Source organism: Gopherus flavomarginatus, chromosome 16 (genome assembly GCF_025201925.1).
Source record: "Gopherus flavomarginatus isolate rGopFla2 chromosome 16, rGopFla2.mat.asm, whole genome shotgun sequence".
In the NCBI taxonomy this organism is placed as follows: Eukaryota; Metazoa; Chordata; order Testudines; family Testudinidae; genus Gopherus; species Gopherus flavomarginatus.
The window spans coordinates 20,105,613-20,132,481 of NC_066632.1; the positions used below are offsets into that span (position 1 = coordinate 20,105,613).

The window sequence follows — 26,869 nt, forward strand, 5'->3', positions numbered from 1 at the left end:
TCAGCAGCTGCAGAGCTGTTCTGAGCCATGGCAGCAGCACTGGTACCCAACCTGATCAAGGAGGGGGCTGTGCTGCCCCTTTAGCAGCTTCCCCTGGCTAGAGCCCAACACACTGGATTGACCCAGCAGACTGTAAGGGGTCCAGCCAGTAGGGGGCTCAGCAGCGGGTGCTGTGCTGCTGGGAGTGGGGCAGGGCTCAGTAGGGGGCACTGTGCTGCAGGGAGCGAGGTGGGGCTCAGCAGGGGGCGCTGTGCTGCGGGGAGCAGGGGGAGTCAGCAGGGGGTGCTGTGCTGCAGGGAGTTGGGGAGATCAGCAGGGGGTGCTGTGCTGCAGGGAGCGGGGTGGGGGCTCAGCAGGGGGCGCTGTGCTGCAGGGAGAATGGAGGAGGATCAGCAGGGGGTGCTGTGCTGCAGGGAGTTGGGGAGATCAGCAGGGGGTGCTGTGCTGCAGGGAGAATGGAGGAGGATCAGCAGGGGGCGCTGTGCTGCAGGGAGCGGGGTGGGGGCTCAGATGAGGGCGTTGTGCTGCAGGGAGAAGGGCGGGGGTGAGCAGGGGGCGCTGTGCTGCAGGGAGAATGGAGGAGGATCAGCAGGGGGCGCTGTGCTGCAGGGAGTTGGGGAGATCAGCAGGGGGTGCTATGCTGCAGGGAGCGGGATGGGGGCTCAGCAGGGGGCGCTGTGCTGCAGAGAGCAGGGTGGGGGCTCAACAGGGGGCACTGTGCTGCAGGGAGCAGGGAAGGAGGTCAGCAGGGGGCGCTGTGCTGCAGGGAGCGGGGTGGGGGCTCAGATGAGGGCGTTGTGCTGCAGGGAGAAGGGCGGGGGTGAGCAGGGGGCGCTGTGCTGCAGGGAGAATGGAGGAGGATCAGCAGGGGGTGCTGTGCTGCAGGGAGTTGGGGAGATCAGCAGGGGGTGCTATGCTGCAGGGAGCGGGATGGGGGCTCAGCAGGGGGCGCTGTGCTGCAGAGAGCAGGGTGGGGGCTCAACAGGGGGCACTGTGCTGCAGGGAGCAGGGAAGGAGGTCAGCAGGGGGCGCTGTGCTGCAGGGAGCAGGGCAGGAGGTCAGCAGGGGGCGCTGTGCTGCAGGGAGTGGGGGAGATCAGCAGGGGGCACTGTGCTGCAGGGAGCAGGGGGAGTCAGCAGGGGGCGCTGTGCTGCACAGAGTGGGGTGGGGGCTCAGCAGGGATCAATGCTCCTGAGAGATACCCAAGGGCCGTGATCCCCGAACCAGGGTCCTCCCGAGAGCAGCTGTTCCTGTGCCCAGCCACATTCGAAGTGCCCCGCCTGGGAGGGCCCTTGGTTCAGGACAGAAGGGGCAGCACGTCCCCCATGTCTCTGCTTCCCGTGCTCAGCCATTGAGGCCAGGGGTGACTTGCGTGGATCCCGACAGCACAGGGTGAGGTGGCCCCATGTGGAGTGGGAGCTGCTCCCCCCAGCAAATGAAGCTCCGAATGTCACCTGCGCCTTTTGCGTTGTGTCTGCCCCGTGCACCAGCACACCGTGCCTGGGCTAAGGAACTCTGCACCGCGATGGCCACCCCACACCCCTGCACTATTGCCGCAGGAACTGCATCTATCGGCCATGGGCAACCCCCTCAGGCTGGGGGCTCTGAGCCCTGGTCCCCACCCGCTCTCATGAGGTGCCTTGCTCCCTGGCTCTGTTCCTGCAGGGCGTTGCTGCGGATGGATCAGTGGCTGTCGTGCTCCACCCCAGAGGGGGCTGCAGGGCAGTGCAGATCCCTCTGTGGAACGTGCTTTGGGGTGGAGAAAAGTCGTTACCTTAAGGACAGGGACTAATTAGTGCTTGTCACCAGGGCCGGTGCAACCATTTAGGCGACCTAGGTGGTCACCTAGGGCACTGGGATTGGGGGGCGCCATTTTCTTCAGCAGCGACCTTGGCGGCTGGATCTTCGGCCACCCTGTTCGCTGCCGGCATTTAGGTGGAAGGAACTGAGGCAGAGGGGCGCGGGGAGGGCTGCCTGCAGCAAGTAAGGTGGGGGGGAGGCAGCATGCAGGGGAATTCTCTGCCCCAGCTCACCCCTGCCCCGCCTAAACTGATTGGTGCCGCAAGCCTGGGAGGCAGGAGAAGTGAAGCAGCGACAGCGTGCTCGGGGTGCTCATGCTCATGCGTGGAGCAGGGGTTAGCTGGGGCGAGGTGGGTGCCTTAGGGCGGAGCGGGGGGAGCTGCTGCGGTGGGGGCGCCTCAGGGCGGGGGCACGGGGGGGGCGCAAGGTGGAAGTTTCACCTAGGGCGTGAAACATCCTTTCACTGGCCCTGCTTGTCACTGAGGGAGGGAGGGAGCCCCTTGTGCTGTGTATGCCCTGGCTGTACATCGAGGGGGCTGTCCATGAGCACAGCTCAGCCCCCCCCGCCCTCCCCCCAGCTGCGCTCATTGGGAGCTGCTGTGCAGAGGCCGGGGGCGGGGGGAGTCAGTTCCCCTTTGTGGGCAGCAGGAGCTGAGCTGTGAATAGGAGCTGGAGGGAAGCAGCATCTCTCTGGCCTGCGAAAGCGGATCCAACCCTGTTGTGCCCGGCCCAGGGGCTAGGAGGTTACACGGGATCTGGTGTTTGCTGCTGGGGCTGAGAAGCGAGTGCTCAGGGGAGGCGTGCGGCTGGCCGTTGGGATGGCTGTGATGATCAGGGTGAGTGTAACCAGCTGTCATCGGCTGGGTTTGAACCTGGGGCCCTGGGCTAGAAGCAAGGGCTCGGTTGTTGGAGCTGCGGGAGTAGCTCTGTTAGCTGGCAGCAGCAGCAGTTGCAATAGGTTGTTATCTTCGCTTGGCCCAGCCATTAGAGGAGGAGATTTTACAAGCATGTTGTGGGGTAACCAGCTAATGAGATTTCACAGACTGAAAACAGAGCCGATGAGAGAGGCAGGCTGGGCTTGTGCTGCCCTGGGCTGGGGCTTGGGGGTCTGGGCCCAAGAAGTTACCTAATGTCTCTAGGGCTTGGTCTGCACTGAAAGGTTACCTTGGCCAAGCTCCCAGTGAGAACTCATCCCTGGCCCATGGGGCTCGTCCAACCTCCCCCCACTGGAGACGCAACCGAAGAGCTGCATGGGGAAGGGGGTGCAGAGCCCCCCAGCTGCACCGGGGGGAATTGGGGAGAATGATGTTCCTTCCTTCATCTTGTCTATCCAGACCCTGAGCTCAGTGGGGTGGGGCTGTTGGGGGGAAGGGGGAACACTGCAGCCAGGTGCTAATAGCAGCAGCAGCTTCTCCAATAACAGGTGGCTCAACCCCCCCACACCCGTGATTTTCAGATCCGAGGTTCTCAAACTTAACACTTAGGCCCCTGGTCGGGCTCAGCTGGCACGGAGCTAAGCCAGCAGCAAGCCACGCCGGCTCAGAGCTAAAGCAGCCGCAAGCCACGCCGGCTCGGAGCTAAAGAAGCAGCAAGCCATGCCGGCTCGGAGCTAAAGCAGCCGCAAGCCACGCCGGCTCGGAGCTAAAGAAGCAGCAAGCCATGCTGGCTTGGAGCTAAGCCAGCTGCAAGCCACTCCAGTTTGGAGCTAAGCCAGCCGCAAGCCATGCCGGCACAGAGCTAAAGCAGCAGCAAGCCACGCCGGCTCGGTGCTAAAGCAGCAGCAAGCCACTCCAGTTTGGAGCTAAGCCAGCAGCAAGCCACACCGGCACGGAGCTAAGCCAGCAGCAAGCCACGCCGGCACGAAGCTAAAGCAGAAGCAAGCCACTCCAGTTTGGAGCTAAGCCAGCAGCAAGCCACGCCGGCACAGAACTAAAGCAGCAGCAAGCCACGCCGGCTCGGTGCTAAAGCAGCAGCAAGCCACTCCAGTTTGGAGCTAAGCTAGCAGCAAGCCACACCGGCACGGAGCTAAGCCAGCAGCAAGCCATGCCGGCACAGAGCTAAAGCAGCAGCAAGCCACGCCGGCTCGGTGCTAAAGCAGCAGCAAGCCACGCCGGCTCGGAGAAAAGCCAGCAGCAAGCCACGCCGGCATGGAGCTAAAGCAGCAACCACACCAGCTGCTTCCCAGCCCCAATTTCACCCACAGCCCAGCCCAGCAATGTGCAGGATTATGAGGGCTTTGTCATTAACTGTCATCACCCAGCTCTGCTGCGTGACCTCCTCCCTGAACACTCGCTTCTGCCTGATCCCAGACCTGGCCATCCCGTCGCACCCTCTGGCGCTACCATGGTGCGGGGGGCTGGATCTCCTGTTACTGGAGGGGCTGCTGCTCTTAGCACCTGGCTGCAGGATGCTTTGTGCCCCCTGGTCCCCAGAGGAAGCTCGGAGCCGCCCCAGCATCCCCGGCTCTGCAGCATCCTGCCACATCAGGAAACTGCGTTAGGCTCGGCAGTCTGCCTGCCCTGCAGCCTCCCAGCGTAGAGCGGCCACTTCCCTTTGGGGTAACCTGCAGGGTGTTCTCCTACCCCCCAGCACAGGGTCAGCGTGGCACGCAGGGAGCCACTTGGCTGTGCATTTCGGGGAGCTTTATGACACCATGCCCTAGATGCAAATTTAGAGAGGGAGCCATTCAGTTACGCATAAGGGAGCCAGAGAGCAGATGCAGATTAGCTGGGCAGCAGGTAGGTGCAGTGGCGCTCGCCGCCTCCACTTCACCTGCAGAGGGTGCCAGGAGTGTCTGTTCCCCAGGCCGGCTAGCGGTGGTGTGGACGTGCAGCGCCCGGCGCAGGCGCCCACTCACAGACCCCAGCAGGGTTTGCTGCAGGGAGCTCAGTGCCTGGGTCTGCAGCATGTTCAGCCCGGGCAGGTCCCTCTCAGCCCCATCACCTTTCACAACCCGGCAGTCTGGCAGCCGAACCCTGGGGGACAGGGCGGGGTTTGCAGGAACAAGGGGCAAGTGCTGGCAAGTGCTGGCAAGTGGGAATTCAGATCAGCCCTGGGACCTTTCTCCCGACTCCCCCGGGTTTGGGGCCTTTCTCCCAAACCCCATTGTCCCCAGGGCTTTTCTCCTGACCCCCACCCCTAGGCTCTGGGGGCTTTCTCCCAAACCCCCTCATCCCTGGCCTTTCTCCTGACCCCCACCCCCAGGCTCAGGGGCCTTTCTCCCAACCCCCTCATCCCTGGGCCTTTCTCCTGACCCCCACCCCTAGGCTCTTGGGCCTTTCTCTCAACCCCCCTCATCCCTGGGCCTTTCTCCCGACCCCACATCCCTAGGCTCTGGGGCCTTTCTCCCAACCCCCCTCATCCCTGGGCCTTTCTCCTGACCCCAACCCCTAAGCTCTGGGGCCTTTCTCCCAACCCTCCTCATCCCTGGGCCTTTCTCCCGACCCCCCCATCCCAGGCTCTGGGGTCTTCCTGCCAACCTCCCTCATCCCTGGGGCCTTTCTGCCTCCCCTGCCCCCAGCCTTGGGGTCTTTCTCCCGACCCCCGCAGCAGGCTCCTTTGCAGAAACCCAGCCCTCTCCCTCCTTCTGATTTTCCAGCCAGAGGTCGTGGCGCTTGGCAGGCGCCTGGTGCCATTGCTGTAGTTGTTGCTGTAGTTGTGACAACCCCCAGCCTGGTGGGCCCAGCTCAGAGCCCGGGGGAGCTGGGTTCCTTGGCAAACACTGCAAGGTGCTAGAGCGTGGGAGTCTTGCTGCCCCAGCTGGGCTCAGACCCCAGGGCTGCGTACCGCGAGCTGGGCTGGAACTGGCTGCTGCTCCTGGCTGCGCTGGCCCCGCGGGGGTGAGGGGAAGTGCTGGTTTAGCGGCACAAGAGCCGTGCGGGGGCCTGGCAGCCACGCTCTCCAGGGCACAGTCCCTTGGGTCTTTGCTGACCCCGGCGCCCACGAGACGGGGGATCAGAAACCAGGACATTGTCTGGCTCCGTGATTGAACCGGGGCAGGGGGGGAGGGGATCGCACCCTGTACCAGAGCCAGAAACAGGAGCCAGCATGGACTCAATGAGGGGGTGCTCTAGTGGGGAGGGATAGGGTGCGGGGGAGGGGAGGACTCCGGGTTTGATGGACCCATTGCTCTGCCAGGGCATGGCAGGCAGGGGAGCAGTGGGTACTCAGGGAGAAGGAGCTGATCTGGGGCACTAGTGGTGGAAGGGCCAGGCTATTGGGCCCCTGGGGCTGACTGGGGCGGGGAGGGAGGGATACCAGGCTATTGGGCCCCTGGGGCTGACTGGGGCGGGGAGGGAGGGCCAGGCTATTGGGCCCCTGGGGCTGACTGGGGCGGGGAGGGAGGGATACCAGGCTATTGGGCCCCTGGGGCTGACTGGGGGGGAGGGAGGGATACCAGGCTATTGGGCCCCTGGGGCTGACTGAGGGGGAGGGAGGGATACCAGGCTATTGGGCCCCTGGGGCTGATCGGTGGGGGGGAGAAAGGAGGGATATCGGACTGTTGGGCCCATGGGGCTGACCTAGGGGGAGGGAGGGATATCGGGCTATTGGGCCCATGGGGCTGACTGGGCGGGAGGGAGGGATACCGGGCTATTGGGCCCCTGGGGCTGACCGGTAGGGGAGGGAGGGACACCGGGCTATTGGGCCCCTGGGGCTGACTGGGGGGAGGGAGGGATACCGGGCTATTGGGCCCATGGGGCTGATCGGGTGGGGGGGAGGGAGAGATACTGGGCTATTGGGCCCATGGGGCTGACCAATGGAGGGAGGGATACCAGGCTATTGAGTCCCTGGGGCTGATCGGGGTGGTGGTGGGGAATACTGGGCTATTAGGCCCCTGGAGCTGATTGGGTGGGGGGAAGGGAGGGATACCGGGCTATTGAGCCCATGGGGCTGACTGGGCGGGGGAGGGATACCGGGCTGTTGGGCCCATGGGGCTGACTGGGCGGGGGAGGGATACCGGGCTGTTGGGCCCATGGGGCTGACTGGGCGGGGGAGGGATACCGGGCTGTTGGGCCCATGGGGCTGACTGGGCCGGGGAGGGATACCGGGCTATTGGGCCCATGGGGCTGACTGGGCGGGGGAGGGATACCGGGCTGTTGGGACCTTGGGGCTGACTGGGCGGGGGAGGGATACCGGGCTGTTGGGCCCATGGGGCTGACCGTGATGGTTTGGCTCTCGCTGGCAGATCCCAGGCCTCGCCAGTGGGTGGGGGGCTCTCTGGTGATGCTAAGGCAGGGGTTGTCAACCCTTCAGAAGTGCTGTGCCGAGTCTTCATTTATTCACTCTAATTTAAGGTTTCATGTGCCAATGATACATTTTAACGTTTTTAGAAGGTCTCTTTCTATAAGTCTATAATATATAACTAAACTAGTGTTGTATGTAAAGTAAATAACGTTTTTAAAATGTTTAAGAAGTTTCATTTAAAATTAAATTAAAATGCGGAGGCCACGGACCGGTGGCCAGGACCCGGGCAGTGTGAGTGCCACTGAAAATCAGCTCGTGTGCCGCCTTCGGCACGTGTGCCATAGGTTGCCTACCCCTGGGCTAGGGTGTGGGAGGGGAGGGGATGCTCCCTAGGCAGAGACACCCCCTGGAGCCTGGGGCCCCAGGGTGGGAGTGGGGAGGGGGGAGTTGCAAAGGGTTTTGCAGCTCTAATCTCACTGCACTTGGGCAGGTATTTCTGCTGCACCGCGGCTGTCTGAGCAGCACCGCTGGCTCAACCCAGCCTGGAGAAAGGGGGCTGCCCACCCCCAACACACCACCCCAGGCAGGGGGCATAGGCACATTCAGCTAGTTGTGCTTCCAGGGACACTGCCAGCCACCCCTCTGCCCCCCAGGGCCTGGGCTCCCAGCAGCAATCGCTGCAGGACCCTTCGGCCTGCCAGCCAGGACCTGCCCACAGGGGTCAGCAATGCCAGGAGGCCCCACAGCCTCTCTGCCTCAGTGCCCCTGTTCTCTGCCAGGGAACTGGTAAGATATGCTCAGCGATACCTTCTGGGGCTGTGCTCGGGCAGGCCCAGCTGCCCTCCCAGGGTGCACAGGCACGACTGAGCCCAAGCACAGAGCACCTGCAGCTCCACCCTGGCACCAGCCACCTCCCCTCCAGCGGGCCCTTCTGCTGCATGGGGCTGCTGCTGGGGTGTGACGCGTGCCTGAGAACACAACTGGGCACTTGTGCACAGGGGGGTGTTGTATGTCGTGTGTGCAAGAGGGGCCCATCGTGTGTCAGGGTGCATGGCCATGCGTGTGGGAGCATGTGAACAGGGTGGCTGGCCTGCTGCAGTGCATTCTGGGAGATCATTCCACTGGCCCGTGACCTGAGGTGCAGGTCCCTCACCCTTCGCCCCACCAGACTCCCAGCGCAGCCTCAGCCAGGGCAGCCCCTGCCCTTATCAGCAGGCATGAGCAGGGCTGCGCTGCTTTGTCCCACCACCAGGGAGCATGATGTCACCGAGACAGGAGAGGGGGTCGGAGCCTAGAGCCCCTGTCTGTCCAGAGTAGGGGAGGGGATTAAAGAGCTCGGCTCCAGGGGGCCTTTCTGGAGATGGAGATATCCAGACACACCCAGACAGGGCCTCTCGCCCAGCCCTCCCCAGACAGGCACCTCTTACCCAGCCACACCCAGACAGGTGCCACTTGCCCCAGCCCTCCCAGACTGTGCTGCACTCAGATGGGCACGTGTTCCCCGCCACACATGCTAACATGCAACCCTCACTCATGTTCACATGCAAGTGCAAAAATACACTTACACACGTGTGCACTATCCCCCGAGTGCTGCTCAGTCCCATCCCATAATCCCCTGCTGTCCCATCCCTGGGCTCCCTCACACCCAGCTCAGCCAGTGCCCCTCAATTCTGACCCACAGCCCCCAACATACATTCGTTTGCCTTGCTGTGACAGCCCAGCATGTTTTGGGTTAACTCCCTCTTGGTCTCTGAGTCCCTCCACGGCTGGGCGAGGTGCCGCCTGCTGGTGGGGGCAGTGAGCAGCACATGCCTCACCCAGGGGACTTGTTCTGTCCCTGGCCCTGTGGCCAATGCACCTGGGTGCTGCAACCAGGGAGCCAGTCCCAGGCCTGGCACAGACCGGCCCAGGAGGATGGACGCTGGCTAGTGAGGCTCAGGCCTGGATCCTGCCTGTGCTGACCAGGCCAGAGCCCCTTGCCCTGTCCTGGGGGCTCCCTCTGCAGGTGGGTCAAACCAGGGGGGCTGGAACAATTTGTATAGTGGGGGGCTGAGAGCCATTGAACCAAACTGTAAGCCACTTTGAGCCTGGGGTGAGCCCCCCCAGTTCCAGCACCTATAGACCATAGGGTGACCAGATAACAAGTGTGAAAAATTGGGGGGGGGGGAATTGGCACCTGTATAAGAAAAAGCCCCAAATATCGCGACTGTCCCTATAAAATCGGGACATCTGGTCACCCTAATGGGCCAGGCCGTCACCCGCTGAGGTTGTACCCCAGGCTGGTTTAGTGTGTGTGGGAGCCTTGCGCCCCCTGGTGTCCAGCTGCAGGTTGCAGCTGCTGCTCCCAGAGCCTGTGGTTTGGGAGCTGAACGTCGGATCCCTGCGGGTGATGGGGAAACTCCCCCTCCCCATTGCAGACGTGGCTCCTGCTGGGCCCCCCCCATCCATGCTGCTCCTAACGCTCTCTCCTTGTCTCTTGTCTAGGGAGCCTGAGCCGGGCGGCCCCGCTCCACGCCATGCTGCGCGCACCCCCCGCCATGATCCAGCCGCCACTGGACATCAAGCATTTCCTGCCCTTCCCCATGGAGGCGCAGCCAGCCGTGGGCCTGTTCCCAGGATTCAGCACGGTAAGGCCCTGGCTGCCACCATGCCCTGCCCTGCAGGCTCGGGTAGGACTCTGCCTCACTTCTCCGCTTTCCCCTCCCCTGTCCAGGCCTGGGGAACCCCCGAAAGCAGGCGAGACGGGGATGCACTTGAGCGAAGTGGGGAGGGACAGGGATCCTGGCCCGTGGCAGGGCTGGGGGCTCTGAGAGATACAGCCGGGGGAGTATGCCAAGTGGTCTGTGATGGGATGTTAGATGGGGTGGGATCTGAGTTACTACAGAGAATTCTTTCCTGGGTGCTGGCTGGTGAGTCTTGCCCACGTGCTCAGGGTTTCACTGATCGTCATATTTGGGGTCGGGAAGGAATTTTCCTCCATGGTAGATTGGCAGAGGCCTTGGAAGTCTTTTGCCTTCCTCTGCAGCATGGGGCACGGGTCACTTGCTGGAGGATTCTCTGTAGCTTGAGATCTTCAAACCGCGATTTGAGGACTTCAATAACTCAGACATAGGTTAGGGGTTTGTTACAGGAGTGGGTGGGTGAGATTCTGTGGCCTGCATTGTGCAGGAGGTCAGACTAGATGATCATAATGGTCCCTTCTGACTTTAAAGTCTATGAGTCATGAGTGTTAGAGCACAAAGCCCCAGCAAGCCCTGCGCAGGCCTCACAGACAGACAGAGATGGATTTACCTAGGTCTTTAGGTGCCCGTACCCCACACATCCCCTCCCCCTCCAGCATGCCCATGGTCCCCTGCCCCCCCATCAGAGTGCCCAGGCCCCACGTGTCCCCTGCCCCAGGGGTGCCATACCCTGTACATCCCCTGCCCCCCAGGGGGTGCTGTTGTATTAGTTTAAATGGAATATAGGGGTCCAATGAGTGCAAGGGGTGAGCAGAGTTGCCCAGAGGATTCAGGGGGCCTGGGGAAAAATGGGGGAGCTGTGGCGCTTGTACTCAGCTGGCGGCGGTCCAGGTCTTCGGCAGCATTGTTTAGGAAGGAACAATCAGTTTCACACATACAGAATGGGAAGAGACTGTCTAGGAAGGAGTATGGCAGAAAGAGATCTAGGGGTCATAGTGGACCACAAGCTTAATATGAGTCAACAGTGTGATACTGTTGCAAAAAAAGCAAACGTGATTCTGGGATGCATTAACAGGTGTGTTGTAAACAAGACACGAGAAGTCATTCTTCCGCTTTACTCTGCGCTGCTTAGGCCTCAACTGGAGTATTGTGTCCAGTTCCGGGCACCGCATTTCAAGAAAGATGTTGAGAAATTGGAGAGGGTCCAGAGAAGAGCAACAAGAATGATTAAAGGTCTTGAGAACATGACCTGTGAAGGAAGGCTGAAGGAATTGGGTTTGTTTAGTTTGGAAAAGAGAAGACTGAGAGGGGACATGATAGCAGTTTTCAGGTATCTAAAAGGGTGTCATCAGGAGGAGGGAGAAAACTTGTTCACCTTAGCCTCCAATGATAGAACAAGAAACAATGGGCTTAAACTGCAGCAAGGGAGATTTAGGTTGGACATTAGGAAAAAGTTCCTAACTGTCAGGGTAGTTAAACACTGGAATAGATTGCCTAGGGAAGTTGTGGAATCTCCATCTCTGGAGATATTTAAGAGTAGGTTAGATAAATGTCTATCAGGGATGGTCTAGACAGTATTTGGTCCTGCCATGAGGGCAGGGGACTGGACTCGATGACCTCTCGAGGTCCCTTCCAGTCCTAGAGTCTATGAGTCTATGAGTCTATGAGTGGGGGGGCCCTTCAGTCGCTCCACGTCTTCGGCACCACTGAAGGGCCCTCTGCTGCCAAAATGGTGCTGAAGACCCAGACCGCCGCAGGGCCATGGCTCGTGGGGCCCCTGCAGGGCCCGGGGCCTGGGGCAGATTGCCCCACTTGCCCCTCCCCGGGCAGCCGTGGGCATGAGCATGCCCCAGTCTGTGTCCAGCATCAGACAAGGTTCGGGGTTTGGTTATCAGAGCTCTCAGCTGAGCAGTGCCATGGCAAACGCCCCGGGAACAGCTCGGGAAGCCTGTATGAAAGCCCAGGGGAAGAAGAAAAGCCAGTGAAAGCCTTTGAGCTGTAAGGTATTAAAGGCTTTTCCCAGACCAGCGCCCCTTGATGCCCGGCCCCAGCCCTTCAGCTCCTGGATAGACCAGCCATGGGAGTAACTGGCCTTTGGCCGGAGGACGGAGCTGCCGGCTGAGCTGGGCTGGAGCTGCCGCTGCTGTTGTTAAAGTCCCATCCCGTTTCCCTGCAGACAGAACAAAACAAAACAAAACAAACGCCCACAGAGGGAAGGAGACCAGCAGCGTCTCTCTCCTCTGCGTGTTACATCCTGGCCCACGGGCTGATGAGCCAGGCCAAGACCCGGCAAACTTGAGGCATTGCTCTTCTCTTCCCTTGGGCACAGGCTTGCAGCCGTGTTGCAAAATATAGTGTCTTGGCAGCAAGGCCAGACTCTGGTGAGCCAGACGGTAAACAGGGAGGCGAGGAAAGAGGAGCAGTAAGATGGGGAAGGGAAAGAGACACATGGCAGCAGGGGGTGCCGGGAGCAGGCAGAAAGTCTCATGTCCCATGTGGTGGTTGGGATTTAGCTGGAGGTGTTGATGGCAGTGGGTCCCCCTCTGGGTGTGTCCAAGAGGCCCCGGGCTGAGCAGACAGGCAGTGGGTCCTTCTCTGGGCATGTCCACGTGCCCCGGCCTAGGCAGATAGGCAGTGGGTCCCCCTCTGGGCATGTCCATGAGGCCTCGGACTGAGCAGACAGGCAGTGGGCGCTCTCTGGGCGTGTCCACGTGTCCCTGGCCCGGGCAGACAGGCAGTGGGTCCCTCTCTGGGCGTGTCCACGTGTCCCTGCCTGGGCAGACAGGCAGTGGGTCCCTCTCTGGGCATGTCAACGTGTCCCTGGCCCGGGCAGACAGGCAGTGAGTCCCTTTCTGGGTGTGTCCACGTGTCCCTGGCCCGGGCAGACAGGCATTGAGTCCCCCTCTGGGCATGTCCACGTGCCCCGACCCAGGCAGACAGGCAGTAGGTCCTTCTCTGGGCTTATCCACATGTCCCTGTCCAGGGCAGACAGGCTGTGGGTCCCTCTCTGGGTGTGTCCATGTGCCCGGGAGCAGACAGGCAGTAGGTCCTTCTCTGGGCTTATCCACATGTCCCTGTCCAGGGCAGACAGGCTGTGGGTCCCTCTCTGGGTGTGTCCATGTGCCCGGGCTGAGCAGACAGGCAGTAGGTCCTTCTCTGGGCTTATCCACATGTCCCTGTCCAGGGCAGACAGGCTGTGGGTCCCTCTCTGGGCGTGTCCATGAGCCTCTGGACCAGGCAGACAGGCAGTGAGCCCCCCCCGGGCGTGTCCACATGCCCCGGCCCAGGCAGACCCGCTTGCGCTAACGAGTAGTGTGGACAGAGACTCAGGCCAGCCACCCGAGCTCAGACACATGGGCTGGGAGGGCTAAGGACCCTGAAGTGCTGCCCGGTGTCTGCACACCTGTGTTCAGCACACACGAGAGCAGGGCTGCCTGGGCTGCGGGCTGGCTCCTGGCTTGGTGTTGCTGTGGCCTCTCTGGCCCAGGCTGGCTGGGGCGTCTGTCAGGGTCAGCAGGGTGATGGTGGGTCCCATGGCAGCCAGGATGGCACCACTCGCCCCTTCCCCTCCTTTCAGCCAGTTATGTCCATCCGGCTGCACCCCCGGCCGCACCCCCAGCCTCCGAAGGCTCTTCCTTTACGGAGCCCAACACTAGGGAATGGTGGGGGGACTCCCCAGTGCACCCATTCACTTGTCCACCACTTAGGCCTAATTTCCGACACATCAGTGCTGGGGAGCTGGTTTCCAGCCCCACGTGGCTCTGGGTCCCGGGTGGGATCTTCACACGCCCTGGAGTTCGATCCAGGGGCCTGGTCAGTCCAAGCCAGCATCTCGATCGCCCTTGTTCAGCCTTTCCCATGACTGGGATGGTTGTGGGCATTCATCCCACTGTCCTGCCCTGCCCTTGGGGGAGCCCTGTCCGCACAGCCCAGCCAGGCTTGGCCCATAGGCTTCGCCTCAGCTGGGGCCCGGCTGCACCCCCTTGGCAGAGACTCACCCAGGGCCCCAGACTCCAGCTGTGGGGAAGGTGCTGCTGGTACCGCATGCCCTGGGCTGGGCTCCAAGGGGCAGGGCCCCTCGCCCAGCCCCCCAGAGCCTTGCTGTGGCACATATCCAGTGCTGGGGTGATGGGACATTGCTGAGTCACGCTCAGCTCATAACACCCATTAACTGGAGCCAGGCTTCTCACAATTGTCCCCAGGCTCCGCCCCACAGGGAGGGGGCAGCCGACAGCAGGGAAAGGACCCCACCCTGGGATAACGCTGGCCCAGAACTGGAGGGCCTGGGAAGCCATGGCCAGGGCCCACTAGCCACCCTGGCATTTTATAACCACAGGAGGCAGCTAGTGTCTGTCTGTCCAGCGGTCTGTGTCGGTGCCAGGGCAGTGGGGCTAGGACTCTGTGCCCACCATGCCTGACTGGCCTTGCCCCTTTGTCCCCATCTTGGGGCTGGGGTTGACCCCACAGCTCTCTCTCTGCCAGCCCTGGGGTGCCCTTGCAGCCTGGTCCAGGTCTGTGGGGCAAGGTGGTCCCAGGAGGGCGCAGTGTCAGCCATGGGAAACTAAACAAGCATTCTCCTTTGGGTGGAGCGTTGGCACTTTAAGGGGGTGTAGCATTACATCATGCCCACTATCTGGAAATGAGCTCTTTAGAGGCATGAGGGCCCAGATGCCGTGGTGACGGGCAACTCAGGGAGAAGGGACTTTGGCAATCTGGCTTCCACTTCAAATACCCTGTTGGAAGATGGGCAAAAAGTACCCAACACCTGTTTGTTAGACAACTGGAGAGCACTGGAGAGCAGGACAACTGGGTTCTATCCATGGGCGGGGAGTGGGGGCTTGTGCGTTAGAGCAGGGGGGCTTGGCATCAGGACTCCTGGGTCCTTTTCCTGGCTTTGGGCGGGCAGTGTGGATTAAAGTAGGGTGGGGTTGTCTGGGAGTCAGGACTCCTGGGTTCAATTTACGGCTCTGGAAGAGCAGTGGAGTCTGGTAGGTTAGAGCGGTGTGTGTATGGGGGGGGCTCGCTTTACTGATTAGAGGTGGGATAACTGAAGCATGTATGCTTGGCACAGTTAATCTGAAAGGTGATGTGGCTGAGTGGATAAGACTTGTGTCTGCTGTAATAAGGGACTCAGATTCGGTTCCCAGCTGGCTTCAACTCACCTTGTGTAACCTCACTAGTAGCATAGCTAAAATGGGGAGCTAGTGCTGGTGAATATTGAGAACTGTTAAGTGTGCAGAAGAATCCCTAGGAGTTAGTAGAGGTGAGACCAGAACGGAGGCCACCTGATTCCCAGCTGAGTGCCTGGCTCGGTGTGTGCGGAGCCCTGCTTGGCATTGGGGCAGAACATCCACTGTTGAGTATTTTACAAAACCCAGGTCCCTTGAGGGCTCCCTTGAGTATTTTACAAACCCAGGACTGGAACAGTAGAGGTGGGGGCTGTGGTTCAGGAGAGGGGGCACTGGCAGGGCTGGGGGCATTGTGCTGGATCTGTTCCTAGGGTCCCCGTGAAGTAGACGGGCCTGCCATGCTCTCCAAACTGGCTTGCAGAACTTAGCCTGAGGGCTTGGGGCTGCTGCTGCCCATCACCTTCGTCTCTGGGCATCTGCCTTCTGCACCACACAGATCAGCAGCAGCTGGGGCACCTTACTGGGTCTGTCTCTCCTTTTCGGGGGGCGGCTTGGGGTGGTCTTGGAGTGTTTGTGTTCTGGTGTCGTTTGGTTTGGGTTTGGTTTTAAAAGTTTTGAAGTCCCTTTGGACTCTGCTGGCCTTCCTGTAGCGTGCGTCCAGCCACCACTGAAATGCAGCCACCTCTGGGATGAGTGTGGCACAGGCAATGTTCAACAGATGCAACGGGGGGGCGGGGGGGGTCCAGCATCCATGTGGAACCCCAGCTAAGTGGGAGGGCAGAAGGGAGCCCGGGCCCTGGGCGAACACCGAACTGTGGATCTGGCCCAGCTTCAGAGTGGGGATGAGAGGTGGCTGTGTTGGGTGGTTGAGGCTCAGGGATCGGAGGCTGCTGGACGTCTGCCCATAGAGTTAGTGCAGAGAGCGGAGCGCTCCCGAGCCCACTGCTGACACCATAACCGTGCAGCAGCTACTGCTCTGCTGGGCACAGGAGCCCCTGCCACAGGGCCACAGCACGGGGAGGGACCACTGGTCTGGGACTCCTGCAGCCGGGGACGGGAACATCCTGCTGTCCATGGCTGCCAAGCTTAGGGCACCTCCCTGGGCAACATTTTATGTAAGGAGAGCGTTTGTATGTTTGTACTTAATTTGCATATGAGCAAAAATGGGGGGCGGCTCCTGCAGGAGACCAGGTCTGGGGCAGTTCTGACTCCCTGAGGGCCCCAGCAGCTCCCGGCTGAGTTGGTCCATTAGTTCAAAGCACTGAGGGGAGTTTGTGATATAGGAGCTGGAGCTGAGACCCCCCCACCCCCCAAGCCCACCTCACTGCTGAACGTCCCTCGATAATCCCTGCTGCGCTGGGCTGATCCAGGCGGAGACCAGCAGGCCAAGGGCTCTGTGTCTCATTAGCGATGCCCCGAGGCAGCCGGTCCCCCACGCTGACCTCCCCCGTGGACAGAGCTGCCTCTCAGGAAAGACACATTTGTTAAACCCGGTTCTGCTCTCTGGGGAGCTGGCCCAGCCCAGCCTCCTCTCTCTGATCCCAGCAAACTGCTAAGGAGGGGCCCCTCCCTCTTCTAAATGAGTTGTCAGGACTCACCCATTATCCAAAACACTCAGAATACACCAGTAAAACAAACAGTGATCTCACCTCTGAACACAACCCTCTCCAAAGCACAGCCACTTCACAGGCACCATTCCTTATGCCTGTCTCCCTGGCCCAGCCCTTCAGGAGGGGAATAGCTGCAGACAGCTGGGTGCTGGGATCACAGAGGATCATCCTAGAGCAGGCGACAAACCACATGGCACCCCAGCTGCGCACAGCTATTTGTGACCGGGCTGGGGCCGAGGCTGCCGGGCTCTGGCAGCAGGGTGCAGCCTCCTGTTATAGGCCCCATAGCCAATGTAACAATGGGACTGGCCTTCTGGAAGGCAGGAGCCTGGGCTCTCTGGCACTAAAAGCGCCAGCTGCTGCCATTCGAGTTAAAGGACAACACCCAGCGGCAGATTCCTAAACCTCACCTTGTGATCTGGCCGCTGGAAAGGGATGGAAACCCGTCTGTCGTCATGTGGGGCAGAGAAGCACATAACATGGCAGTGCCCCCTGAAAGGCAGCATGGCAAAGTGGGTGCAGCTGTTTGAGAGTCTTGGGTTCTCTCCCTGAAGTTACCTTGTCCAGCCCCTCAGCTGCCTCGAGGGAGCGAGCTGCCTCCATCGCAGAGGGGGGCTCTGGGGATTGGTGGTTAGGGGTGCAGAAGACTCGAGTACAGTCTGTAGAAGGGCTGGGAGTTCGCTGCTTTTCTCCAGGCTAGGGGCTGTGAAGAGCAGTGGTGTAGCTAGGACAGGAAACCTGGGTGGGCCCCGACTTTCAGGTGGGCAGGCAATGAACGGGGGTAGGAGGGATGGGGGTTTGCCTCCCCCCACCCCCTCTACCGCTTAGCAGGTGCTAGAAGATGAGGCTGCCCGGGGCACACTGGCTGCAGGGCTCACCCATGGGGCAGAAGAGAGCCCCACCACGGTTTGAACTCCAGCCGGCCCTCCTGCCCCGGCTCAGTGTCTGTCTGCCCAGCTGGCCGCTGCTCCGATCTCCGGTCTCAGCACTAGCCCTACCCAGACCTGCCCTGACAAGCCCCGCCTTCCCCCCCAACCTGGGACAACTCCCTCCCTCCCAGTCTGTGGATTCGGGGGGCTTTTGCCCTGATTTGGGTGGGCCTGGTGCGGAGAAGGACTCTCCATCTGTACGCACTTCACTGGGCCTGCATGACAGCCCTTGACTGATGCACAAGTGTCACGAGCGCTGTCTGACCAGCAGGGAGCCTCGACAGCTGTGTGCCATGGGAAAACGCTGAATTAGCCTTTTTATACTTTTTGAAAAATGAGAAACATCTGAACTTTGTTTAGCGAGTCTCCATTAGCCGGCTCCCTGTATTCACCGAACGGAAGCTGACAGCCTGGCTCTGAGCAACAGGACTTGGGCTGTCATCCCTGGGTGGCAGGGTTTGGGCTGTGGGTCCTGAGCAGCTCAGTTCAGGCTGTGGGGCTCCGGGCTCCAACTGTCAAGTGAAGCCCAAATCCTGCCATGTGAGACTGACAGCAGGAGCCCCATGGCCCAGGGCTGAAGCTCTCCGGATTATCTGAATTTTTGATTATCCAAGCTGGGCCCAGTCCCCTTAGATTGGACAAACGGGGTTCACGGGGTTCCATTGGTCCCTCCCGTATTGTGGTAGGGAAAGTAAAGTTCCATGTTTCATTTTAATTGCGAAAAAACACAGATTTTTATGGTTTTTTAAAATCTGAGTTTTTTTTTTTTTTAAATGACAGAAAACTGGGCTCCCTGCTGGTCAGTCAGTCTGTGTGTGTGTGGGTGCGGGGGGACTGTGGTGCCCACTGGAGGGCTGCTGCATGCCCTGGATTTGGCTCAGCTGCCTGAGAGCAGGACCTGCCTGTGGCTAACTCCCCTATCCCCACAGCATCAGTGGCCTGCCTGATAGCAGGGTGGTGCCAAGTTCCTCAATTGGCTGGGGAGGGGGCAGCACAGCCCAGCTGCTTTAGGCAGCGAGGACCCTTCCTGTCTCTCTCACTTGTGCTGAGGCCTGGGAGCCCCTGGCTTGGTGCGGGGAACCAGCCAGCCCCACAACAGGGTGGTCTGGGAGAAGCATGCGTTCTTCAGGCCTCAGCCCACGGGAGGGGCTGCTGTTGCTGTAGATCAGAGGCCCATTACATTAGCCGTTATGTATAGATTAAAATAATATATGAGCTCTTGGTGTAGCAGATGCCTGGCTTCCAGGAGGGCCTGATTAGATCATTATGGCACCCGGCCGGCTCCCCGCCCAGCTGTGCTAGCTACACCTGAGCTTCCCCCCTCTCCAGGCCCCCCAGCAGGAGCAGGCTGCACCCACACAGCAGAGGGGTCACAGAGCGACTCGGTCCGTCCTCTTCTAGTGCGTTGGGGGAGCCCAGGGCCCCAGGGCCGTCTCAGGCTGCTGCATGGCAGGGGGGTCCCCGTGTGTGTGTGTGGGGGGTGTAGGGAGCAGGAAGCTTGGCTCTTCCAGCCTGAACCCTCCCTCTTCCCGCTGTCCAGTTGCTGGTAAGTGGCTGGAACGAGGCCCTTGGGGGCTGGCACTGCCCAGGCTGGTTGAAGCCTGACGCAAAGTGTTTGGTGAAATGGGTTGAGCCATCTAGGACCCCCGCCACAGGGACCAGTCCCGTCCCCGCAGTTAACCCACGTCCCGCCTGGAAAGGCAGGCCTCAGCCGCCATCTGGGCCAGGGCCAGGGGCTTGGCTCTCAGGCCCCCAACGTTGCAGAGGGATCGGGGTTCAAATGCGGCTGGGGCAGTTGGGGTCCAGCAGGGGCATTGGCCCCCCAGCCAGCGCAGCTCCAGTGGGGCAGATTGCAGCGCCCGGCCTCTGTTCGGCCCCGCTAGCTTGTGCCCCCGGGCTGCACAGGGCTGAGCGCTCACCGCCCTGCCCCAGGTGCCCCCGCTGGGCGGAGCGCACGGCCCCGGCCCGCTGCTCCTGCCCCGGGCGGAGCGCAGCCGGCGGCGCGCCGGGGTGGGCTCCTCTTGCTCGCTCCGCCCCGGCCCGGCGGCTCCGCCCGCTGCCGGGCTGCGCCGGGGACTCGGCCGGGATCAGCGCCGCGGCGGGGCTGGGGGAGCGCGGCGTCGCCCCCGGCGGGCGGGGTAAGGGGCGGCGGCGCGACGCGTTGCGGGACCGGCTCGCCGGAGGCTGCTGCGGGAAGCGCGGCCCCGCGGGGGAGGCGGCAGGTGTCCCGGACTAGCGGGGGGGGGGGAGAGTCCGGCTCCCGATCCCCCCCTCCCGATCTCCTTCCCCCCCAGCGCGTTCATCCCCCAGGGTCCCTGCCCAGCCCCGCAGGCCGGTCCCCCGCGCCCTTCTCCGGCTCCCGCTCCGTCCTCCCCGGCTCCCCGCATCCACCTGCACCGCTTTCCGGGTCCCGCAGCGCCCCGCTCCCCGTGTACCCCCCCCCGCAGCACACTGCACTCCGTCCGCTTCGCTGCAGCGTCCCCCCCCCGCCCCTCAGTTCCTTTCCTGATGGTTGTTTTGCTAATGTATTTTTGAGACGCAGACCGTGTTTCCTGTCTCCCCTGAGGTCGGGTCACCCGGGGTGTCACCACCCCACACCCTCCTGAGGTCCCTTCACGGCGACCTCCAAGCGCTAGGCAGTCCCTCCTGCACCAGCGCTACAGACTGCCCTGAGGGGAGCTCCCCACTCCCACAGCGAGGTAGGGATCCCCCCGTGGCAGAGCCACCCCAGCTCCCTTAACAGCATCCAGCAGCTGGTCCCTAGCTGTATCCGTGATCAGCCCAGCGGTTTGGTGTCTGGGGGGTGGGAAGTACCTTTAACTCCCAGGAAGCCCCACGGGGTGCTCACCTGTTCAACTTTCCTCACAGCCCCCTCTGTGGGTTTTCATTGCCTGCCGGGAAACTGGCTGGGGGAGTTTTGTAAGCATGCAGTGATGCACTTTGCTTCACGGCCCCCAGGCAGATGGAGAATTGCCCCTGTTTTACAGCTAGGGAAACTGAGGCACAGAGGTGGACTCACCCAAGGTCACTCAGGTGATACTGGCCTGTCAGGGTGCTGAGCACACACGATCCCAGCTTTAAGGGGGTGCAACCCCTCTGGAAATCCATCCCTGGGACCCCTTGATCCCCAGACCCCTGCCCTAGCCACTGAACCCCACTCCCCTCCCAGAGCTGGGAACAGAACCCAGGAGTCCTGACTCCTGGTTCCTTCCCTAAGCAGTAGACCGCACTCCCCTTCCCATAGGTAAGACTAGATCCCACACATCCTTGCTCCCAGCCTTCTGCTCTGTGCAGCAACAGAAGGTCTCAGAGGCGAGTGCGTGAGGAACGTGCTGGGGGGGGGGCAACTCTGTGTGAAAGCGGAACAGCAGGGGGCTTGTGGGGAGCACTTGCCAAGAGGGGCCTTTCCCAGGCGGCAGTGCAAGCCCATCTGTGCGAAGAGCCCTCTGCTAGACGGGCGTCTCTGCTAACGCTCTTGAGAGCTGGCAGCTCTGGAGGTAATTCCCCTCCCCACCCCCAAGGGGGATGGCTCCTGCCGCTCAGTCAGGGGCTGTGCGGGGAACTGCAGCAGATCCCCCCCAGCTCCATCCCCGCCCCCACGAAGGAGCCATTATAAACCAGCCCTTTCTCTTTTCCCCTGCCCACTAGGGCCCAGTCCCTGCTTGCTGGCAGCAATTCCCCCGACTCTGGCTCCTGAGAACCCAAACGCTGCATGACTGGTAATTGAGCTCCAATCACTCCGGCCTGCTGGCTCCGCGTTGCTGTGCCTGCTTTTAGAGGTGGGGTGAACTGAAGCAGGGAGAGGGGAAGGGATTGGCCAGGAATAGAACCCAGGAGTCCGGGCTCCCAGCTCCTCCTCTCGCTGCTCCTGCGCCATGGTTTCACGCTGCCTGTTACCCAGGCTCCTGTCCAGGCAGCACTGGTAGGAAATCCCAGGCCAGACGGCCGGGGAAAGAGCTGAGGAGGCAGAGTGATGCAGAGAGGCGGCTCCAGAGCTGCAGTGGAGGATGCTCTTGCGCCGAGAGGGGCTGGGGACAGGAGCAGACAGACAAGGCAGAGTGCAGAAGGGGCGAGTCCTTGGGCCGGTTTCTTTGGAACGGGCTGGGCAGGAGACAACTTGGGCAGGGCCATTAGCTCATCTAATCATGGTCAGGAACGTGCAGGGAGCTGCCCTGCTCCGGCCTGGGAGACGGGTCAGCGCCAGGGAGCTATTCCTGGCTCTGGGTTTATTCCAAGCCATTATCTGCTAGGCCTGGGGGGTTGCTTGCTGACTGTCGGTGACAAGATGTAGCCACATCCTCTCCCTGGTGACCAGCACCGTGCTCCACAGGCTGCATGATGCCTGCGGCCCAGCACACGGAGCCAGCCACTGGCCTCCATTCTGCTGCCCCCATTACCAGGGCTGGGTTTCTGCTGGGCGGGAGTGTAGGAGGGGAATCATCACACACTTCCAGGCCCCCATGCATCTTGCTGGGCTGTGGAATCCCAAGGGCTGTTAATAATGAGATGGGCTGTTTTAATGTGCCTGTGAAATCTCACCAGAGCCCAACGATCTCGTGGCTGTTTGTGCCCCAGTGAAATGCAGCCACCTCTGGGGTGGAGCTCTGCAGACAGCAGCCAGGAGAAGGGGAGCCTCTGGCAGAGCAGGCAGGAGCAGGATTCAAAGGGGGACTTCTAGGTGTGCCATGATTCTACCAGCCTTTGCCACCCTGTGGAACTGTATTTTGCTAATCCACTCAGGGGTGCCCACACCAGGTAGTCACCGAGAAAGACAGGCCCAGCCATGTAGGGGGGAACTACCCAATGATATTACCCCTGGGGAGCTCTCAGCTCAGCCTTGCTCCCTTAAAGCAAGTGAAACCAGCCCTCCCTCCCATGCCAGCCTGTCTCCTCCCGCTGCCCAGGAAGCCTTATCTGATGGCTAGAGCACAGGGCTGGGAGTCAGGACTCCTGGGGTCTATCCCCAGTTCTGGGAGGAGGGTGATGTCTAGTGGTTAGAGCAGGGGGCTGGGAGTCAGGACTCCTGGGGTCTGTTCCTGGCTCATGCTGTGACTATGACTCATCTGTCCCAAGTGGGTAATGGAGCCTCCTGGCGTCAGAGTGCAGGGCTCTGCTTCCTCATTTGCAAAGTGCTGTGAGGGCCTGTCCCAGATCCTAGGATCGGTGCCACGCCCCAGCTTTGGGACAGGCCCTTGGAGGGACCCCTTTAATGTGCTGGACTCCCGGCGGTCTCACTTCCTCCAGGGCAGCCTTGGGGCTTCCTGGCCTCCTGAGACTGACCCTCGGGGCTCCAGCCCTCCTGCCCCACCTGATGCAGCCGGGTCCCCTCCTCAGGGTCGGACGCCCCTCCCCCAGCCCAGCTATGTTCCCTGGAGCACAGCACTGGAGTCCTCAGCCCGGGGCCCCGCCAAGCTGTAGGTCAGGCTCTGCCTGTCTGCCAGCAGCCAGCTCATATCCACACACCTTCCCTGTCCTTTGTTTTCTGCTGGGTCTGTGCCCAGCTTCCCCGGGGTGAGGGGGTGGAATCCATCTCCCTGGGGCGCTGGGTGTCAGCGTCCTGGTGTTTGGCTTTGCCATTGTCTTCACGGATTCTCCATTGATAAAGGATCGCCTCGGCCAGTCCTTTTTAATGACCCATCCCGGCTCAGGCAGCTGGCGACATTGGTACCTAGGTCTCTCTGCCTGCCCTAAGAGCAAACAGTCCCTTCCCCCACTGGGTAGCCATGCGAAATACAGGGGAAACTGAGGCACACAGGGGCTTCCTAAAAACATTATAGAAAATTCTCCCTTGGGGCTCTGGGCCAGGTGGGGAGGGGTTATGGCCTGGGTTCTAGTCCCAACTAGGGCTGGTAATGCCTGGGTGGGGCCTGGAGTATGCGGGACAGTTATCAGTCAAGGGGGCTGAGACTCTCGGTAAACCCCTCGTCTGCCCAGGGGTAGGGGCTGTGACCCAGTGGCTTAGGGCGGAACTGACAGCGAGGCAGGGGTTAGTTTCATGCTGCGGGGACAGACCAGGAAGAGCGGCTGAGCCTTCCCAGGGTGGATGGGAGCTCGGCACCCCCTGGCTGGCTGTTAGGGCAGGGGCCATGTCAGGACTCCTGGGTTTCCTTTCTGTCTCTGCCACTGGCTTGGGGTGACCTTGGACTGTGCTTGGGACTGAGAGGTGGAGGACATGGGAATCGGGGCTGGGGCTGCTCCCCTCTGGCCAGGGTTCCCTCACTCTGGCCGAAGAGGATGTTGGTGTGGGAGCAGAAGGGCCAGGGCCCCCAGTGGTGCTGAGCTTGGTGCAGATGAGGGGCCGGAAGCCGTGTGGGGAGCTTGGCCCTGGGGGTGCAGGCTAGCAGGGAACCCCTCCCAGAGGCTGCAGTCGGTGTGAAAGGGCCTTGGCAGCCCCAGAGCTTGCTCTCTTCCCTGCATTGCAGGTCTGGGGCCTCCAGGCTTTGCTGCCACACATGCATCCCCCTCCCTCGGCAGCCAGCGGGCGTCCCTCCCTCAGGGCCGGATCCTCTCACCCCTGAGCGGCCCCACTGCAGGGGCTGGCTCTGCAGGCTCCCAAAGTCACCTTTCCAGGCTGCATGAGGCTGACAATGCATCTCCCTCATCCGGTGCAGGTGACTCTGGCACAGGCCTCAGTGCTCCTGGGGTGGGAGGGAGCAGAGCCAGGGCTCCACAGGGCAGGGCACGGGGAGAGCAAAGCTGGGGCTGGAGGGGGGAGCAAATCTGGGGCTCCACAGGACAGGGTAGGTGGGGGGAACAGATCCGGGGCTCAGCAGGACGGGGGGGAGGAGCAGAGCTGGGGCTCTGTGGGGCAGGGGGGAGCAGAGCTGGGGCTGCATGAGACAGAAGGGAGTAGAGCTGGGGCAGGGGGGAGTGGGGCTGGGGCTTGGTGGGGTGGGGGGAGGAGCTGGGGCTTGGTGGGGCAGGGGGGAGCAGGTCTAGGGTTCCATGGGGCCGGGGGGAGCAGAGCTGGGGCTCTGTGGGGCTGGTGGGGAGCAGGTCTGGGGAGCGGATCTGGGGCTTTGCGGGATTGTGGGGGAAGCAGGTCTGAGGAGTGGAGCTGGGGCTCTGCGGGTCTGGGAGGGAGCAGGTCTAAGGAGTGGAGCTGGGACTCTGCAGGATTCGGGGGAGTGGCTCTGCGGGTCTAGGGGGAGCAGGTCTGGGGAGCGTAGCTGGGGCTCTGTGGGGCTGGGGGGGAGCAGGTCTGGGGAGTGGAGCTGGGGCTCTGCAGGATTCGGGGGAGTGGCTCTGCGGGTCTAGGGGGAGCAGGTCTGGGGAGCATAGCTGGGGCTCTGTGGGGCTGGGGGGAGCAGGTCTGGGGAGTGGAGCTGGGGCTCTGTGGGGCTGGGGGGGAGCAGGTCTGGGTAGCATAGCTGGGACTCTGTGGGACTGGGGGGGAGCAGGTCTGGGGAGTGGAGCTGGGGCTCTGCGGGACTGGGGGGAGTGGCGCTGGGGCTCAGTAGGGTGTAGGGGAGCGGAGCCAGGGATCCATTGCAGGGAACGTACAGGGCTCGTTGCTGAACATTCCCACCCCCCCATGGCTCTCTTTGTCATCAGCCTGGGCTGTGACCAGCTGTAGGGGGGCAGGGGGTGCCTGAGTCGGCTCGACCCACAGGTTAGATGAGGTGGAAGCAGAAATCTCTGTTCCCTGCCCCCCACCCCAACTAGCGCTCTGTGGTGGGGGTGCTGGGAGGGGTGATCCATGGGGAGTTGGCTGTGCTGGGGAGGATGGGCTGGGTGGGGCCTCTGACCAGATAAAGCCCCTAATCCCCTGGAGGCAGCATGCAGATGTTTGCTCTGGCCCTGTGCCCCATGGCTCAGCGCCCCCTAATCTGCTGTGGGAGCCCCGTGCTGGATTAGCTGGGCGGAAATCCGCCTGCCGTGGTTAACTCTCTGTGCTCCCGGCTCTGCCCGTCAGCAGGACCTGAGAGGGTGCGGGGAGAATGAAAGACTAGGATACAGGTGGCCAGGGTGCCAAGGGGGCATGTGCAAATTACCGCCTAGGACTGCATGGGGCTGGGAGGGAGTTGTGCCCGTAGGCAGCACCCTGGGCTCAGGACAGCAGAAGCCTGCAGGAAGATGGCCCCCAGGGTCCTGGCCCAGAGAGTGCCAGACCTGTACCCAAGCTCTGTTCGGGGGGCTTGTGGTGGCTGCCCTGCAGCTCCCCTCGCAGAGGAAGGGTGGCCTTGTGCCTAGCACGCTCCTCTGTCCGTTTGGGAGACCTGGGTCAGTTCCCTGGTTTGCCGCACACGTCCTGTTTGAGCTTGGCCAAATTTGCCCCATTGCTCCTTTCCAGAGTCAGCCGCCCCATGGGGCCCTGCAGCAGGGTCACACAGCGGGGCAGTGGCAAGAAGGGAACCCAGGAGTCCTGACTCATCCCTGCTCTAACAACAAAGCCGCACTCCCTCCCCTGCTGGGCATGGACTAGAAGCCGGGGTCCTGGCTCCTTGCCTGCCTCCCTGCCCCAGTTAATAGGTCTCTGGGTCGCAGCTGCTTATCTGGTTACAAGGAACCTCCTTGCGGAGCCCCGCTACACAACTCCCAGCTCCGTGTGCAGGTGGCGGAGTCCCCCGCGGTGCGCCAGAGGTTGGTGCTGGCAGAAGCTACCAGGGTCAGAGACCTCCTGGACTATGACTGGGGAGACTGGCTGGATCCCCTGACGCTCGCTCAGCGTGTGGGGCTCTCCAGACCTTGTACTCCCCGGCATGTACTACAAGAGGTGAAGGCCGCTTTGCCGCCCGCTGCTCGGGCCTACCTTGAACGGGTCCTACATGAGGGCACGCCCTGCCTACCCTCCACCCCGAGCCCTCTGGACCTTTTCATCGGGCCCCTGCCCTGTGGACCCGACCGGCCGCCCTGCCCCTTCTCCGCAAGCCAGCTGCACGATATGCAGCTGATCCGCTTCCATACCGTGCCAAGGAAACATCTCTACACGCTCATGCTCCACACCCTTCACTTCCTCACCCTTGTGTCCCACCCCGATGCAAAGTGGCGGGACCTCCTGCCACCTCTCGAGAGTGAGGAACCCCGGTGGGCCAGCCTATACTTTACCCTGGTCCCAAGGCCCGCCGGGGATATCAGTTGGCGGCCTCCTTCATGAGGCCGTGAGCACAGGCGCGTACTTGGCGCGGTTTACCCCTGCCCCAGACACCTGTCCCTTCTGCGGCGTGAGGGAGACCCTGGCGCACGTTTACTTAGAGTGCGCCAGGTTGCAGCCCCTATACCAGCTCCTCACCAATATACTGTTGCGTTTCTGGCTACACTTTTCCCCTCACCTCCTTCTCTATGCACTCCCTGTCCGTGGCCCCACAAAGTTGCGGGACCTCCTGGTCAACCTCCTCCTCGCCCTGGCTAAAAGGAGAGGAGGTTGGCCAATGGAGACTCCTGTGACTGTGGGGCTTGTTTCTGATCCCTTGTCCGTTCACGTATCCGGGCGGAGTTCCTCTGGGCAGCGTCCACTGGCTGCCTTGACGCCTTCGAGGAGCAGTGGGCGTTGTCCGAGGTTCTCTGCTCGGTGCCCCTGTCAGGCTCCCTTCTTA

At 61.7% G+C, this 26,869-nt stretch overlaps 1 protein-coding gene across 3 annotated transcripts in view; it reads left to right on the top strand.

Moving 5' to 3' along the window:
* Positions 1–2,551: 2,551 nt before the first annotated feature.
* ZNF385A (zinc finger protein 385A) overlaps positions 2,552–26,869 on the top strand; it is a 58,513-nt gene continuing 34,195 nt past the window's right edge. Inside the window, exons 1-2 of one of the 3 annotated variants that reach the window (XM_050925934.1) lie at positions 2,552–2,636; positions 9,469–9,611. In XM_050925934.1, the coding sequence (XP_050781891.1) occupies positions 9,501–9,611 (111 nt within the window). In that variant the 5' untranslated portion in view covers positions 2,552–2,636; positions 9,469–9,500. Of the gene's footprint in view, positions 2,637–9,468; positions 9,612–19,418; positions 19,472–23,930; positions 23,945–26,869 lie in introns of those variants that run through there. The other 2 variants (XM_050925935.1, XM_050925936.1) reach the window with 2 other exon arrangements.